This window comes from Lissotriton helveticus, chromosome 10, assembly GCF_964261635.1.
Source record: "Lissotriton helveticus chromosome 10, aLisHel1.1, whole genome shotgun sequence".
NCBI classification, from domain to species: Eukaryota; Metazoa; Chordata; class Amphibia; order Caudata; family Salamandridae; genus Lissotriton; species Lissotriton helveticus.
Genome location: NC_136071.1, coordinates 490,006,924 through 490,025,688, shown reverse-complemented (window position 1 = coordinate 490,025,688; position 18,765 = coordinate 490,006,924). Strand labels below are relative to the sequence as shown.

At 44.2% G+C, this 18,765-nt stretch overlaps 1 protein-coding gene across 1 annotated transcript in view; it reads left to right on the top strand.

The window, feature by feature from the left end:
* NME3 (NME/NM23 nucleoside diphosphate kinase 3) overlaps positions 1-18,765 on the top strand; it is a 106,776-nt gene that overhangs the window by 10,935 nt on the left and 77,076 nt on the right. Inside the window, exon 2 of the mRNA XM_078662973.1 lies at positions 10,241-10,371. Within this exon, the coding sequence (XP_078519099.1) occupies positions 10,241-10,371 (131 nt within the window). The remainder of the gene's footprint in view (positions 1-10,240; positions 10,372-18,765) is intronic.

Sequence of the window (18,765 nt, the reverse complement as noted above, 5' to 3'; positions counted from 1 at the left end):
ACCTGTGCGCCATGCTAAGCAATAGTTGTGGTGGGGTTTTTTGTTTATTGAATGGATGAAATAAGGAAAGAAGGGCTTGTTGGGTCCAGGCTGGAAGACCTGTCGCTATGTCTGCCAGATACTGCTCCTAGAGCCACCTGGCCACCCAATGGAGTTTGGCTGCTAGGTAGAATTGTTCAAGGTTAAGCAGTGCGAGTCCTGCCTTGGTTTGTCGGCAGGTAAAGCTTCTGAAGAGCGACTCTGTTACGGGAGGTGCCCCAAACTTAGTTCTCTCACCACCCCTTCCAGGGTTCCGAAAAAGCTGACTGGAGATATATAGGAAGTTTGGCGAAGTAGTATAATAGTCGTGGCAGGACTATCATTTTGACTAAAGCCACACGACCCATAGTTGCTACCGGGAGTGCTCCCCAGAATGTTACTTGCGAGCGGATGGAGGCCATTGCCCTGCCTAAATTACCTTCAGGCAAGTGGCGGTGATATATCCGGATCCCGTAGTATCCGAAAGTTTATGTCCGAAAGTATGTGTTTGCCTTTCGATGTTCGTGTTGTTAAGTGTGTAGTGGGGATTGGGAGATGCACCATCAAACGAATAAAGACAGAATTGGGATGCATTAGTTACTAGTACAGACAGGGCAGCAAATTCCCCAGGATGTGTTCACCTCTCCCGCGATTGTGTGCACATCTTTCAGGTATAGGAAGAGGTCATCTGCATATAATAAGCTAATGTGTGTGTCTCCTAGAGAGATCCTCCAGCCTGTGCCTTACGTTATGTTATGTTATGTTATTGGTTTTTATTGTGCGCACAGCTACTCCAGCTAAGGAGCGTCCTGGCGCATTTGACAAGGGAGTGCATAAAAAACATAACACAGCTAAAAAAGAGAACCGGGAGGACCACTCTAAAGTACATAACACAGGCTGGGGGTTAGAGACTAAAACAGGAATGTTTTCAAGGCTTTCCTAAAAGCCATAAGATCCTCTAACAGGCGCAATTCCACCGGGAGAGAGTTCCAAGCTGATGCCGCCTTTACACCAAAGGAGCGGCCGCCCATGCGGCAAAGCCTGTATCTGGGGACTACAACCAGGGCCTGGCCCTGGAAGCGAAGAGTGCGAGTAGGGACATAAAGGGAAAGAGAGCCAGACAAGATTTCAGGGCCTATGCCTCTCAAGATCTTAAAAGCCAGGCAGAGTACCTTGAAAAGAATACGCTTCCTTATTGGGAGCCAGTGTAGGGAGCGAAGAACATTCGCCACCGAGCAGAATTTAGGGAGGCCGACAATCGCCCTGGCTGCGGCGTTTTGTACCCGTTGTAATCGAGTAAGCTCAGCCTGATTGGCCCCGGCGAGAAGAGAACTCGCGTAATCCAGGCGAGAGATGACAGTGGCCTGGATTACTAACTGTCTGGTTGGGGCATCAAAGTACTTAAGAACAGGTCTTAAGCCTCTCAACAGACCAAAGCAACAAGCCGCTGTTCTTTTAGTATGTCGAACGAAAGTCAGACCCGAGTCTATCCACACTCCCAGATTTTTCAGCTCCAAAACCGGCGCCGGGGATGGTCCCAGCTCAGATGGCCACCATTGATCACCCCAGAGTTCCGCTCCCCTACCGACAACCATAACTTCTGTTTTAGTGGCATTCAGCTGGAGACAGTTCCCTGTCAACCAGCTAGCCACCGCCTTCAATCCATCCTGAAACCTGGGGGCATCTACTTCCGCATCCCCGCTGAGAGTAACCGCCAGCTGTGTGTCGTCGGCATATGAGACCAAAGTTAGGCCCCACTGCCTAGCGACATCAGCTAGCGGTCTCACGTAGAGATTAAACAACGTGGGACTCAGCGACTTACACCCGAAACATCGCAGCAAGTGAAAACAGCAGGGACAAGGGGCACCCCAGCCTGGTGCCCCGCCGTACTTTATCCGGGGCTGAGATGTATGGACCAGTCTGCACCCTTACTACTGGGTCTCTGTATAGGAGTCGAACCATCTTAGTAAATGTCCCCCCGAGCCCGCACAGTGGCAGTATTGCAGAAAGGAAATTCCACTCTAGAGTGTCAAAAGCCTTTTCTAGGTCTAATATCAGGCAACCTGCGCGAGGCCATCGATCTGGTGAGTATTTAGCGACCATAACAAAAGTTGGTGGTTTAAAGAGGTGCTTCGTGTTGGGACAGACCCATTCTGGTCTTCATATTTCAGTGATTGGACTAGCGGCGCCATCCGGTTCGCGAGTAGCTTCGCCGGAATTTTATAGACGGTGTTCAATAGAGCTCAGAGGCCTATATGAGCTTAGTTCTGTAGGGTCTCTGTCTGGTTTATGGAGTGAGACCAGTCGCGCCTCGTTCACTGTTTTTGGGAAGGCGGCATCCTCTATTTCTATTACAGCGGTATAGATTGCCTGGAGGTGCGGCACCAGCATTGCAGCGTATGCTTTGTATAACTCAGACGGAAATCCGTCCAGGCCAGGGTTTTCCCTGTTTCTAGTGTTGCCATGACCCCTTAAATCTCCTCTTGCTCAATCAGGGCAATTAATGCCTCACTCAGCTGTGGCGTTATTGTGGGTTAGTGTATTGTGTATAGGAACGTTCTTGCTCTGTCCTGATCTAGTAGGGTGGTGGCTTTGTAGAGGGGCGTGTAGTGTTTAGTCATCTCTGCATGTATTTCGTGCTGAGTATACACTGTGGGGCACTTATAGGGTGTATAGCGTGTATGCGGTGTTGAGGTTGCTCCTGACGCAACAGCCATGCCAACAGCCTACCAGACTTGTCTGATAGCCATGTGTACGTGCCGAATGTGCTTTGTATTTTAGGCATCGCAGCCGCTCTAACAAGCCATTGTGCTAGCTTTGCTTCTTGTGTAGCTGCTGCGAGTCTCCTGCGCCTAATGCCATTTGGGTTTTGCAGGGTAAAATTTCCTGTTCCATTTTCCCTATCTCCCGGGTTAGCTGGTTGTGCAAGTTCCAGACTAGTCCCATGGCTTGGCCACTGATGACCACTTTAAATGCTTCCCATTCGGAGGATATGATCTCCGCGGTGCCAGTGTTGTTTTCGAAGTATTGTTTTGCAGCTGCTCCTAGTGAGGCTCGAAATGCAGGATCTTCCAGCCAAGTGGTGACTGTAGGCTGGCCAGTCTCCCAGCTCAGATGTAACAATTGGGGGTTGTGGTGGGAAAGAATGCAGCCAAGATAGCCAAGACTCTAGTGGCAGCAGCGAGGTAGATCTTACAATCCGGTCCAGCCGTACATGTAAGTCGTGCACACAAGAGTAAAGAGAAAACAAGTGGGTGTCTGGATCTTGGCCGCCAAATATACATCACAGACCAGTGCAAAAGCCAAGCACGTAAGGCCAATGCATTTGAGGAGGCTGTTGCACGTGTAAATGGAGGGAAGGAGTGGTTAATGAAGTGTCTAGAACTGAGTTGAAATCCCCTCCCAGCAACCAGGGGATGCCAGCCCAGAGCGCAAGCGTTTGTGTGAGATGGCGGAGGAAGGCTGGCTGTTCTTCATTTGGAGCATATATGGATCCCATCAGGATGGATGGACGATTTAGTCCATCCATCCTTTCTCGAGGACATACCTACCATCTGGGTTTGTCTTAACTTCCTCTGCTATGAAAGGGGTCACGGTTCTGACCCATATTAGTGGTCCCCTGGTTTGAGTGGAGAAGTTGGCGCTGAACACCTGCCAGCGCATACGAAGTCTGGAGGCCTCTAGTTGTGTAATGTATGTCTCTTGTAGAAGCGCTATGTTAGTGACCCTGCACTGTAAATATAAATATGTAGACTAATGCCTGGCTGGGGTATGGATGCCTCTCACATTTCATGTGATAACGTTAACTTGTGCCACATGGTTTTGTTGTGTATCCAAGCTTTGTGTCTCAGATATAGGTGATCTGCTGACCTATTAGTGATATGACTGCTTAAATGTGCCAGCTGCAGGTGGTGGTGGCTCTGGTGTAGGGTGCACGAAGAAACATCGAGGGAATTAAACAGTAAGACTTGGAAAACATTATCAGAGCTGTCCCCAACGAGGGCCCTCCCAAACCCTGTTGCAGACACATACTGCTTCATATAACTTTAGCGTGGTACGTGTAGTGGCAGCAGTCTCTTTGCACCCTCGTGATTTATCACCTGCAAGATCCGCCGCACAGGCGAGCGGGCTTCGGTGAGTTTTTAGTGATTCCGTGGTGCTACAGCATGGTGATATATTGTAGTTTTCCCTGGATGTAACGTGGTATCTCCTGGCCGGGTTGCAACCTCCAGGAGGGGAGTTCTGGTCTCGGCTGTCTCCCTGCCTCGCTGTTCTGGGGGGAGGCAGGGTGTGGTAGGGTGAAGCATAGATCTGCGCATGTTGGATAATGTCATTGGAGATCTGCGGCATCACCACAGGGAGGTGCGGCGAGTCCAGCCCCTCGGGTCATAAGTGAACTTGCTCTTCATTCATGGATTTAATTTATTCAGTGTCTGAATCTGAACTGCGGGCTTGGTCACCCATTGTAGCTGCGACCTGAATGGCACTCCAGCGCTCCGTGATGATTTATTGCAGATTAGGGAGCGTAATCTGTGTAGCGGCTTTGTGCTTTTTTAGTTTACGGTTACTCCTGTCTCGGTGTGTCTCCCTGTTTGTCCCAGATGCTCGAAGTTCCGAAGTCAATCCTAGTTCCTCTAGCCATCCCCAGGCCTCCACAGAGGATTAGAAGAAGTGAGTGGATCCTTCAGCTACCATACAAAGCCGGGGTGGGAACAGGAGGGGAATAGCGCATTCCCAGCTCCTGAAGATGTTTCTTCACGGATTGGAAGGAGCTGCTGCACCTTTGTACTTGAGCGGCGTAGTCCGGGAATATCATGGCGCAGGCGTTGCACACTGTTATGTCTGGAGATTTCATTGTCTCTTTCAGAAGGGCATCTATATCTCTGAAGTTCAATAACCTGATCAGGAAGGGTCTGGGCCTCGCTCCAGGGTAAGGCCTGGGAGACTGCACTCTGTACTCTCACTCCACAATAAACTGAGGGTACAGCACATCTTCGGGCAGAAGGTTCCGTATCCATCGTTCTGCAAAGGACACGGGGTTTTTGCCCTCTATGTCTTCTGCTAGTCCCACCATGCGGACGTTGTTGCGCTGTGATCGTCCCTCTGTGTCTTCTAACGTCCTTTCTAGGGCCTGGATCGTAAATGTGAGGGTGAGCATTGTGGCTGCATTCGAGCTGGTGGCAGGGTGGACCTCTGTAATCGCAGTTTTGTGGGCTTGCACCTTGTCCACTTGTTTTTGGTGATAGCATGCAGCAGTGTGAAATCTATGGCCACCTCATCTATTTTCCCCTCCAAGGAGTGGGGGTTTGTTTCAGTGAGGCCCGAGCCTCTCTACCACACTCAGGGCCGTGTCTATCTTTGTCGAAAGCTACTGGTGTTGAAGCTCTGTATCCTGTGCTGTATGCGCTTTTAGTGGTCCCTCACGGTCTGAGTGGGTGGATGTCTGAGGAGCGGTGGATCGCAGCCGACCCGTGACTAGCTGTTGAGCTGATGGCATATGTCTCCCTGGTCTTAGGTCACTGTCTGAGGTAGCGCACCTCGGAACCTACGAATGGCGCAATACCTCTGCCCATACGCCCGCTGCACTAGTCCTGGGGGTCAGATACAGTTTATGTATTGCGCTGCTGAGGATATCAACAAGGAGAGAAGCCCTTCTCAGTGCTTGCCTCTGCCCCCCAGTACTGTCCTTTGTGTGAGGTATTAGGGCAGTGTGTAGGTCAGCGTGATTCATGCATCTTGACCTGGGACATCTTCAGCCTGATGGTTCCTTGTGCCCTCCTCAGGCCTGACTGCCGATTGGTGAAGAGACTGGGGGAGGAGGGGAAAAAAGGAAGGAGCAGGCCCAGCGTGGAGTCGCACCTGGGCTGTGATCATTCATATCTCCAGCGGGTCAGCTCCGCAAACCGCCTCCCCCCCCCCCCGCCGTGCACTCCCTTCGCCTCCAGTTATCTCTTGCATGTGTATTTATTAACTGTTGACCCTGGCTCGGCGGTTAAGGATGCTCTGCATGGACCTGTGTCCTCCATTGGCGATAGCTCCAAGACATTTCAGACCCCTCAATAGCTACCTGAAAGAGGGTCCAGTCTCTCTGAGGGGCAGGGATGAGTTTGCCACATGTTGGCCCACCGTCACTCGTTCTGTGCCACAGGGGGCCCGGTATTACTGACACTGCATTGTGGTCCTGCAGGCTCGCCTGGTGCCCACACCTGCTGATCCAGAGGCGGGAGGGCAGGACCCGTGCACCTGCACTCCTTCAGACCTGGGCCCGATATGACCCCAGAGGAGTCCTCAGAGCTCTCTCCTCCCTCGCTCCTCACCTCAATTCTTTGCTGCTACTGGGGCCTCTTCGTCACGCCGTGGGTGGCCACTAATCTTCGGTTGCGGATCGCCGCTCAGGGGCCTCTCGCTGGACAAGGTCGGGTCACTGTCTCCTCCACTGAGGAAGCCGGCTGCTTCTTCGGAATGCCACCTCGCTGGGCACCATTCTGATTCGTCGTCACGCCTCCTTGGTCTGTCTGCTCCTTTGCCACTTTATCGAAACACGTCCCAGCTCTCACTTCCACTTCGCTATCAATTACTTCGGGGGCGCGAGGGGCCCAGGAAGTTTCATGTTGGCCGCGCTGCGGTGGTATTAATGAGGCGCCTGCCTCCATGCCACCCAAGGTCTTCCCGCCGCGTTTAGCCCGTCACCGCCACCCTGCCACTTGGTTCTCAGTGACAGCTGGGCTCATAGCAAACAGGAGTTGCGTTGTTCGTCAGCCATGTGTGGATGTTGCCGCTGTTCGGGGTAATCACGAGGATAGTAAGGCCAGATAGCCGAGCGATATTAAAGTGCATCTGCCATCTTGGCCACACACCCCTGGTCAGATCATTTGTTAATTTAATTTTCTATATGGTGCTTAAGAAAGAGCTCAATCACAACCTCTATCATCAGGGAATCCTTAATATATCTGGGATACTTTTCCCCCAACTGAAACTGATGATAAACTGGCCCAAAACATATCCATGTAAAGTAAAAATATTCCTGTGGCAAGTCAACACTTTAACTTTTGTTAACAACTACCTCAAAACCTTTAGTTCTGCTTACCAAAGGTCATAGAGCTCAGTGTTATCAGTCAACACCTTTATATTCACAAGACCCTTTAAGTTGGAAAAGAAATCTCAGAAAGTTTGTCGGATCGTGTTACTGCGCAGCCAGTCCCCTCAGCCTATCAGGCTATACTTCTGTACTACCATTCATTTGTTTGTCAAACACATGCTTCTAAAATAATTAATGCCCATAATTCAACTGAAGAGATTTTTAAAGTTAGTAATTCATTGGCAAATCCTGACTTGCCAAAACACTATTTCTGCTTCCTAGCAATTGGGTTACGCCATTTCCGTTTTTTCATTAGAAAATCACTAAGATACATTAATCACTGTCACAATCAAATAATTTGGAAACCGTCTTTGATGCAATCTAAGCTTTGATGGCCTGTTCTTACAAAATTTAAATTACTTTTAGAAAGTGAAACTCATTATTTTATTCAATTCATTAAGGCTCTCCATTAGACCGCTGTCCAGTTTATACCATTAACTTTTTAGAGGAGAGCACCTTATCCTTGATTCAGCATTTATGCAACACTTTGCAAGAATTAGATTCAGTTTTTGAATGTTGGAAATAGGCTTTAGTGAAACCTCTATTTAAAAAAATTACAGCTGATCCAGTGTATTCTAGCAACTACAGGACTATCTCACAACTGCCTTTCGTAATAAAAATGTTTGAAAATGAAGTGAGTTCCCAACATATTGAACATATGCGGCAAATAAAGCTACTGGACCCTCGTAAGTCTGGTTTCAGGGTCAAACAGTACTAAATTGGAATTGGCCGCAGTTCTGGGTGACTGAGCAGTGATTGCAGAGTGGCGGTTAGGAGCCTCATCCTGCTTGATCTGTCGGCGGCTTTTGATACTGTTTCTCATTTTACATTAATAGGTAATCTGTAAGAAATGGGTGTGACAAAAGCTGCGCTGAATGGGATCTTAGCCTGTTCAAAAGATAGGTCTCAAGCAGTCTCTCCCATCCTTTGTCATCATTCCAAGATATAACTTCAAGAGTATGATGTAATTTCAGCTTCATTTTTAAAATGTACTCCGGTTATTCTCAGATTATGGCGAGTCTTGATCAATCTACACCATCACATTCTAAAAACGTTTGTATCTGTCTTAATAAAGCTATATCCAGGATGCCATCAGATGTTCTTGAAGTTAAAGCAGAAAAGACAGAGATTCTGCTGGCAAATCAAGCCCTTCAGGTATAATAAATTATTGGCCTTCTGAACTAGACACAGCCCCTAAAGCAGTAAATAAAATCCAAAATTTACAGTGCTAATTGGACGAGTAGCAGATATTGCGCCCACAAGTTAATACAATCTTGTCACAATGCCTTTTCCATCTCAGAGTGCTGAAAAAGATTACTCTGTACTTAGACCAAAAAGCTTGTAATTTTATGATCTAAGCAATCTTTTGATTGAAGTTAGATTGCCGCAAAGCCCTTTATAAGTATCTCCCCAAAACTCTTTTATAAAGGTTAAAACAAATTCAATATGTAGCCATTAGATTGATTTTCACTCTCAAAAGCATTTACACATCTCTATCTTAATGGGTTAAATGTGACTGAGTGATCACTTTTAAAGCAATGTGTATAATACACGGAGCCTTTTACAAATCAGGTTGTGGATTTTTACAAGAAAAGGTAAAGTATTACTCTTCCACCCAGCTTTTAAGATCTTCAGGAAGTAACTTGCTTATTCTCCCATCCTTTAAGAAGTGTGGAGCATGAGGTAGCTCTTTTTCTTTTCTTGCAGCAAAAACTAGGAATTTCTTACCTTCCTTTCTTCGATCAAATGAAAATTATTTGTCCTTCAGAAAATAACAGTCCTTTATTCGCTCAACATTTCAAATCAGATCAAATACTACTAATGTTTTATTTTGCTTGTTCTTTTCTTCAAGTCTTCCAGTGGGTTAGGTTTCAATAGAATCTCACAGCTCCAGGATACCCCGTTGGTTCACAGTTTAAACTCTACAAATACTCTAATCAGTCAGTCAAAAACACTGCAAGCACTCAGCTAAAATATAGTTTACCGTGCGTTTTTCCTTTTGATTATACTATTCTGGTCTAAATGACCTCATCAGTGTTTTGGGGTATTAACCACTGTACCTGACTTTAGATGCACAAGTCAAGGCTTTGACATAATGCTTTTCAGGTCTCGCTTACCGAAATGCTCATGTGGAACTTACCAAAAACATACAGTGGGATTAGAGCATACCCGTTGCTTACAATTGGTTGATCCTGTGATCGCTCTCTTTTAGGTGCTTTTTAGTCAATAGCTTGCCTTCGTCTTATTTTGTTTGTTCTTCCTCTAGAGCATGTCCTCTTTACTATTCTTTGATTAGAGGCTTGTATCCTTCCACTGCACTCATTTTGGGGAACCGTTTTCTTTTTCATTCAGCATTCCACGAGAGTCCATGTATTTTTTCTGTTCTTTTTCTCTGTGTGATGCTTCACACCCACACCCCTAAATAGTTGCCTCTGCGCTCTGTTTCTCCCCACCACTTCCAGCTTGTCTCTAATAGCACAGCAACTTTTGTTATTTTTCCAGGGTTTGACTAAAGAGTAGAATTTAAAAGGTTGTTTTTGTTTTAATTCCTGCATTCACCATATTGCACACAAGCTCAGATATTTGTCATATGGTGCTGGGAGGGGCCAGGGGCTGCAATCTCTGCTGCTGTTTGTGACACAGGGTGTAATTAGCGTGAGTGAAAAGATGTTTTTATCCTGGAGGCCCATACAAATGCTCCCTGGGCTACTTAAGAGGACAAGGTGGCTAGAGCATGTTTCATTTCTTAGTTTTGTGGAAACTAAATTAGACCTGTGTAAGCATTTTCCTTTAAACGTCATTATTGTTTTTAAATTCTCTTTAGAGTTTGAGTGAAAAGTATTTTAAAAATAAACCTTCATTCCTTTAGATTGAAATATTGAATTCAGTGTACAATTTTGAGATACCTTAAGATATATGTTTTCTTGTCCTCCAGTATTTTGAAATAGTTTTTTTCTTGGTTTACAAAGGAGCATTGGCAAAGCCAATAGCTTGAAGATCTTGTTTTATAGGTGAGACTTGTCGGCTTCACCAATGCTCATTCTGTATTTCTAGTTAACTTCTTTTGTCTCTCCTTTCCCTCAGCATGGACGGGGATCAATGAACGCACTTTTTTGGCAATCAAACCCGATGGTGTGCAGCGACGCCTGGTGGGTGAGATTATCCGACGCTTTGAGAGGAAGGGATTCCACCTTGTTGGGATGAAGTTCATACAGGTAAGAATCTTCAAAATGGACAAAGCAGTTGTGTACACAGTCACAAAAAAATGATTTCCTCTACACTTTAAAGTATTACGTTATTCGTGGCTCTTTTGCTAGACTTTGTATTCCCATCCTGTTTAGTGCTTTGAACACACCATTGTTTGCGATGGTTGTGAAATATGATTCAAATGTGTAGAAAATATTATGGTGACGCATTATCTTTTACTGAAATAAGATGCTTGTGCCACTCCTCTTCTGTAAATCTTTATAACTTGTAGTTATATTGCAATGAAGAAAGGTTCTAGACTGTTAAAAAAAATGTCACCAAATGGTCTGATATTTGAAACACAAGTAATCTGTAAAGGTCAAAACTGGATGGAGCAGTTGATGGCCCACTGAAAATTATTGATCTCTTTTTCAGTCACAAGCTCTTTTCCGTCCTGAGTTGTAGATTATTTTTTGTTTGTTTTGATTTCTGGTACAGCCCCTATGTTTTCCCCATGAAATTTTGTTTCATCCCGATGGTACTTACTTTCTTCCCCTTTGAATCTTTGGGTCAGACTTGTGACACTCCACTTATGCCGAACCGGATTTTCCACTGCATCGTCTTTTCACGGAATCCCTTTATGGCCTGCAACTACCTACATTTTTACTTTCTTTCTCTAGCCCCTTCTCCTATTCCATTTTTCAGTATTCTCAGTTGCTATCTTTGTCTTTATGTGTACATCTTCAGCTGACGGCCCCTAGCTCTCTCACTATCTGCGCCACACTTTTAAACATACAAGAAGGACTGCTTTATCACCTTTTAGGTCAAGCCTGGATAGCGCATGCGCTGTTCTGTGAGGCATGTTGTATTTGAGTATGGATTTGAAGCTCCGGCCACTCTACACCCATATTTTTCATTGGCTTGTGTCATTGACCTTTGTAAATGCTGGATTCTGATTCGTAATAGGCTTGTTAGTCCCTCCTTAGTACCTCCTTGTCTTCATTTGTACCCTCGCATGAGGACTGGCCTTTGTACTTCTGTTATTACACGGCATGTCTTATTTAGTCTGTAAGCACTATTTTCTTTGATGAGTTTCTCCTACTGCTGCCAAGACATGCTTTCCTGCTACATTCAGTGCGCCATCTGCTCTTTCTATTTCCAAGCAGCACGGGACAATGGCAGCCACTACTTTGCATATGTCTCACACTTTCAAGAGTTGAGCTATTGGCATTGTAAATGACAATGCCTTTTATTTATGTGTTAATTATCAAAACAGATAAATAAAAGACATTGTCATTTACAGTGTCAATAGCTTAAACTCTCGCAAATGCGAGACCGATTGCATTGCAAAGTCTTGTTTTCTATGCACAGAGAGCATTTTCTCAATTACCTTTGTTTCTATTTGGGTGTCTGTTTTAAAAAAAAGAAAAAATTCTAACTATAAATATTATATTTCCCATCCCTACTGTTTATTTGTACTGAGAAAGCTCCATGATGCAAATAGCTCGAAGATGGTAGTGAAAGGGTGAACATTGAACTACTCAAAAACATAAAATCTTCTACACATACAGAACTTCACTCTTGAAAATTACTAAGCTTTGTAGGATATGGCATTGAAAGCAACATTTTGTACAGATTATTGTTTAGACTCCGACTCCAAGGCTGATAATTTAGACGATTGAACCACACTCACGAGTTGTTCCTTACTTCTTCACCCAGTACCAGAAGCCGTTACGCTTTCTGTTGTGAGGTAACTTATGACCCTAAAGAATCTGTCATTTGGGGAAGGATACAATTACTCAATTAGTTTCAGTTGCGGATAGTTCGCCCTAGTTATCAATAGGATTCCCTGATGGCTTGAGCTTGTGATTGGGGTCTTTCTTAAGCACCAATAAAGAAAAGTCAATTAACACATGGCCTGTCCAACGGAGGGAGCTGCTCCGAAAACCACAAATAGTTCTCCAGCAGCGAAACTTCTTTAAAGACATATTTGATGCCTAAACTCCTTTATTCATAAAGCTGTACTGTCTTAATATCTGTTCTACTTTCTCAATTTCTCTATGATGAATACTGAATGTTTTCATTCAAGTGCTGAGTCTAAACAGTGAACATTAGGACACTAATATTCAACTCCTAATATGAGAAGATGTGTAAGCAACTGTTAAAAGATGTGTTGCAACATTTTTAGTAAAGGCAAGCCGTTAAAAAAACAAGCACAATGTCTGGACAGTTAAGCTTGACTGAAAGAATTCTCCGAGTCACTGGTTAGGTAGTGGAAGGAGTTCTAAATATAAATTATTTCAGGGTGGTTTTCATTTGCTAGTTGTAAGTTTGACATCAAGGAATCTAAAAAAACAAATGCTGCAGAATGTGAGGCACTGCTCATGTCTAATCTCCAAAATTGCAGAATCACCAATCCCAGTGTGGCAGCCCAGATTTAATCAATATTGCTTGCCGCAGAACTGACGATTATTCACCTTTAATAATCCTGAACCTGGGAAAAAGCCATTATTTAAAACAAATCTACCAACATATCGAACCCTTGTGTAAAACAATGATGCATTCATGCTCCTTTTTATTAGCTAGCCTGTCTTTGACAAACCTGTACGCCAATTGGCAATTATTGAAATAATGGCTCACTACAATTAGGAACGTGCTATTTCTAGCATTATATTATGTGCCCAATGTATTCTTCATAAAATAGTAAGACTGTAAACTTACTGAAACCCTAGCGGGTGGTATTTTCCCACTAGAGGAGGAGAACATTCTTAGCCAATACCAGCTTTTGAATGGCCCCTGGAAGAAATTATTTTGCCTCACTAAGGGTAATGAATGCACCCCTTAGCAGGTAGCAGCAAGAAGAGTTAAAACCCCTTTTAGAGTTCTAGTAGCTTCAAAAGAAGATTTGGGAAACTTGCCACTCTCCAAGTTAGCCTATTTAGCAAAGGTGTTCTGCTCATAAATGTAATTTTGATTCTCTATGTGGCCTATTAAGAAGGATGCAATAGGCCTGTGCAGCTAAATTGAGCTAATCGTTATAAGTGGTGCTCCAGATAAAGGAGTCTCAGGTGATTTATTTTGTTGGTATGACCTTAACAGAGCTTCACAGGGTATTGTTGCTGACTTGCATTCCTCAGGCAAATCTGAGGAGAATACACTAGTTGGTTAAGGACTTTAGGATTCTGCATTAACATAGATTTAATACCCCCCGGCACTCTCAAACATTTGTTATAATCGTGCACTGTTTGTTATCCAATCATCTGCATGGTGGTCATAGGAGCTAACTACAATACATAGGAAAGCCTAACAGTTCTAAACATTAAACCCATGAACCAACTGACCTTAGTTACTTACTGACAGGGTTTGCAGAGGGTCATCCAGGACCCTCGAATGTGTGAGTTCCCTCTGGTCAATATTCCATCCCGATGGGGGAATGGGACCGGTCGAGTCCCAATTGTCATTTGTGTGTCTAATTTATTCCCTGGGGGGGGGGGGGGGGGGGGGGGGGGCGCTAATATATGGTTTGGCCTCGATCTTCTCTAGGATGGCCTACTAGTGTGTGTATCTGATTCCCGTTCCTCCCGCCACCTGGGAAGACAGCAATGCACATCCATTTCCACAAGGTCATTTTTCATAGATCTTATAGTTACTCCCCTATGCTCAGCACCGAAGCTGCTTTTCATGCCATTGCTATGCGCCTCCTTGCCAGCACAACTGCAATGTCGATGAATATGCAGCTATGCTTAGTTTTTTTCAGCATGCATCGCTTCCTCCCTCCTGGGAACAATCTCCACATGAGCCCTGAGACATTCCGCACTATCTCCTCCCAAAAGTGTTCTATCTCTGGGCATGCACATACCATGTAGATAAAGTCGGCTTCTGTTACTGGGCACCTTGGGCATTGTGTCGATGCCCATGGGTGCATGTGCCCTATGGGCTTGGGTGTCACTTATTTATGGTTAAGGTACTTACATTTGTGTATCACAGTCTAGAGTTTTTGGAAATTAGTTTCCCATTATGTGGCCCCCATTCCCATTTATCAGGTGATATCTCCTGGGCCTATTTGTGTTTCCCACAATTATTTTAGCATGCCCAGTGGTTTCTCTCCTGCTGTAATAGGGTGGCATATAATTGCTTGCCTGGTGGTGCCATGTGTGAAGAGAGCATGGAGCAAGGGCGAAGTACTTGGTGCCTCCTGTCCTAGCACCCATTTGAATACTACTATCCTACCATCGATTTATGCACTAAAAATTGGACTAGACCCAGTTTCTATTCATCTCTAAGTTCTTCAAATGTTTTCAAGCGTCTATCAATAATCAAATCCCTCATACCCGTATTTCTGCCTCACTCCATTGGTTCACATCGTGCAGTAATACTATCATATCTGGCTCTGGCAAGGATCACAACAGTAGTTCCTGTGCATATTGTAGGGTCTGTTTTTTTCAGAATGTGTCATCAAGGACCTTTTGGCTACTGTCATCAGAGAGTTTTGCCCATCTGCCCTGCAACAGTGGGTCATCAGCCAATGTATCATGGATTGTTCCCAAAATGTGATTGTACTTCTAATGTAGCCCTGTTTCGCGGCGTTGTCACCCAACACATAGGCCACCGAAGTTGTGCCACAACGTAGTAAAGTTTGAATTTGGGAGCTCCTATGCCCCCCTTTTTATGCAAAGCATATAGTTTTCTAAGTGCCACTTGCTGGCGGCCCTCTCCCCAGCTTAAAGATGTGTGTAGTATTTGTGTCTCTGTAAAAATCAAATAGGGGGTTTTCAGTGTTACCAGTATTATGGAACAGAAAGACAGCAGTTTGGGCAGTATTAGCATCTTGGCTATCTGTATACGCTCCGGTGGCCACCAAATCGATAGGGTGAGTTGATAAGACATCACTACTCTCCCCAAATTGACATCATTCAGATCCTTTTCATTGTAAAAACTATGGATCGTAGGGTGTTTGAGGTTGTATGTTCCATTTGCAGCCCCTCCGGGTGAAAGTTCTGTTTGACGTCCGGCGACATTTTGATCAATGGGAATAGACAGGACTTATCCCAAATAACCTCAGCACCGACGCTATCCCAAAGTTCTCTTTCCATGACCAGCGCCAGCGTTCCATTCCTTATAATCTCATTACGAAGGTAGATCAGTGCATCATCGGCATATAATGACATTATGGGCCAGTCCCTGTCTATCAGTATTACTCATTCTGACATTTTTGTTCTTAGTAGGCAAGCCAGGGGCTCCACCGAGAAGATGGTAGTCGGCACCCCTGTCTAGTGTACAATGTCCGAGATCGGCTCCCCGTGCGCATTCTCTCCATGGGGGTCGTGTAGGGGAGCCTCACCAAGCAACAAAACTCTAGACCCAGGTCATTGTACATCCATTAAATACTTGCACTCCAGGACTATGAACATTTTTTCAGTATCTAAGGACGTGAGCCAATGTTCTGTCTGTTGGCTCCTCACCCAGTTCATGACGCTAAGTAAACGGTGGAGATTTAAGAAAGTGTTCTGTCCCAGTTCAAATCTGTTTTGGTATTGGTGCACTAGCGCCTGCCTGTGGGCAAAAAGCAATTTTAGAGCACCTTTTCCTGTGTTTTATAGTCTTAAATTCAGTAACAAGAAAGGGCGATAGGAGGTCACCACCAAGGGGACTCATCCTGGTTTCGGAAGCAGCACAAACAACTTCTCTCCCAGCAAGTGTGGGAGACTACCCTTGTACTTCGCAGCTTCTCACATCTTCAGTAGCCTGGGAGCGAGTCACAGTATGTATGTTGCATAAAACTCCACAGGAAGCCCATCTAACCCTGGTGTTTTTCCCCTCGCTATCTGCTGAATGTTTTTTTGATCTGTTGGACCCTTATCGGGTCTTCGAGTTCACATCATTGGGTGCATTAATGGGGTGGAGTAGTACTCTAGGAAGTGATGTATCTTAGTGGGGTCCTCCACGTGAGTTGAGGCATATAAAGTCAAATTTTAAGAATGAAATACTGCTTTGATCCCTGCTTCTGTATTCACTATATATTCAAAAAAGAGAAGGAAAGAGAGGGGAAAGAGAGGGGACCAAGAGCCAATGGAGGTCCAGTACTCGGGCTCCTAAAACGTAATTTGAACAAAAATGAGGCACTGTTACTGTCAAGATGAGGAAGAAAAGAGGAAAGGGAAGGGGGTGGTGAGGTCGGAAGGCCTACAGGTTATTTCTGATGCCCTCATACACCCCGAGGGATGTCATGCTTCTTCATCAGGCTTGCTCCTCGTCGGGCCGGTGCTGGGATGTATGACGATACATCGCGCACGTTGTGATCGCGTGCTTTTACCTCGCGTCTATTACCTCGCACAGAACATTACATCGTGTACGATAACATCGATATCTGTTTCAACGCGATTGCGTTGCTTTCTATTGGCCCGAACATTACTCCGCAGAACATGAAGTCGCAGCCCGCAGGCCTTTGCAACGCGATTTGTATGTGTCCTACTTCTAATTAAAAGTGTAGAAACAGAAGTGTCTGACTATAAATGTTTTCCTCAATCAATTAAATAGCTTGCATGTAAACAAAACGGATCGCAATGCAAGACTGGGAATGTGTTACTTTTCAGCCTCATCAACCATTTACATTGTGAAGAAAATGGAGGTTTTTGATAAGGAAACTGAAGAAGTTTCCATAAATAAATCCAAGATTTAGATAGATGGTTTGAATGAAGTTTAATCCAGGAGTAAAGATCTCATCCACCAACAAACCCAGCAGACATCAACTGGCTGTTTTAGAACATTCCTATGTACATGAAGTCACATTACTGATGACCTAACAAGATTCTATTAAAGCTACAGTATTTAATAAGCTGCATAGCTAATTATCACACATCTCCTTCCCTTCAGAAAAACAAAATTGAATGGATAATAAGTAAAATTACGATTATGCAGAAATTATACAAAGTCAGAAAGATACGAAGGCTTCTTAGACACACGCTCTGAAGATCTAATATTTCCAGAGCTCGTTGCTATGCTTTTGTCCACAAGTTTTCCATTGGAATGCAAGAATCCACCTTCTTGCAATTTTCTTCGGATAACAACAATTCGATTTAAATTCCATATGCGATGGTCTTGAGTTTGTACAGCATTATTCAAAATTTTGATTACTTTAATGGGTTTCATAAACTTTGTTTCTGAGCTACTCACTATGCCTGGACGTTTGACCATAACCATATCGCCAATACAGACAACAGTTTTTTTTTTTTTAACATCAAAATAAGTTTTTCTACGCTCAGCTTTATTCAATTCGTTTTGAACTATATCATCTTTGTTGCACACACATTCTTTACCCTTCAACATTTCATGCTTATTAACCCAATAAGGTTCCACCTGTGTGTTGGGAATTCTCCCACGAAACAACAAAAATGGAGTCTTACCAGTTGTAGCATGAGGAGTGTATCTGTATTCTTCTACCTTTTCCACAACACATTTTTTCCAATCAGATGACAAATTCCTTGCCAAACTAATAGTATCTTTGATTACTTTGTTGAATCTCTCGACCATACCATTGGCCTCTGGGTGATAGAGAGAACACAATTTATGTTTAATGCCTTTAGAAGACAAATACTGTTTCATTTCTTTGGAGACAAATTGTACCCCATTATCTGATAAGATAGTTGCAGGCAAACCTTCTTTATAAAATAATTCACTCAAGCATTGGATAATTTTACCTGAATCAGTTCCTGACAAAAAGAAAATTTCTGGCCATCTTGAATACATATCAATGACTACCAGTATGAACACTTGAGAATCTTTATGTTGAATAGGTCCCACCAAATCCAGCGCTATGTCCTGCCAGGGACCATTTGGTCTTTCCCTTAAAAACATGGGCTGTGTATGTGTACTGTAAGACTTGTCGCTAACATTACAGTGCATACAATCCCTAATTACTCTTTCCACCATTTTATCCATGCCCGGCCACCAATAAGACATGCGAAGCCTCTCTTTACTTTTGGATAAACCTGAATGAGCAATATGAACCATATCTATCAAATCTTTTCTAAGACTAGATGGAGGAATTAACCTGGTTCCACGAAACAATAAATTGCTATCCACAGATAATTCACTGCGTACTATCCAAAAGGGCTTAGTTAAAGAAGAACCATCCTTGCAACTTGTCCAACCATTTTTTATCAAGGACATTACCTCACACAACGTACTATCATTTTCTAATTCCTCAGACCATTTCTTTTCTGACAAAAATTCATAATCTACAGAACAAACCAATTCATCATCTAACTCTGACTGATCTTCATCATCTACATCACTCTTAGAAATCAGACGTGAAAGAACATCTGCTATACCATTATCAACACCAGGAATGTATTGAACACCAAAGCTATATTCTTGTAAGCCAATAATCCACTTCGATATTCTCCCAGACACCAGATCCAAAC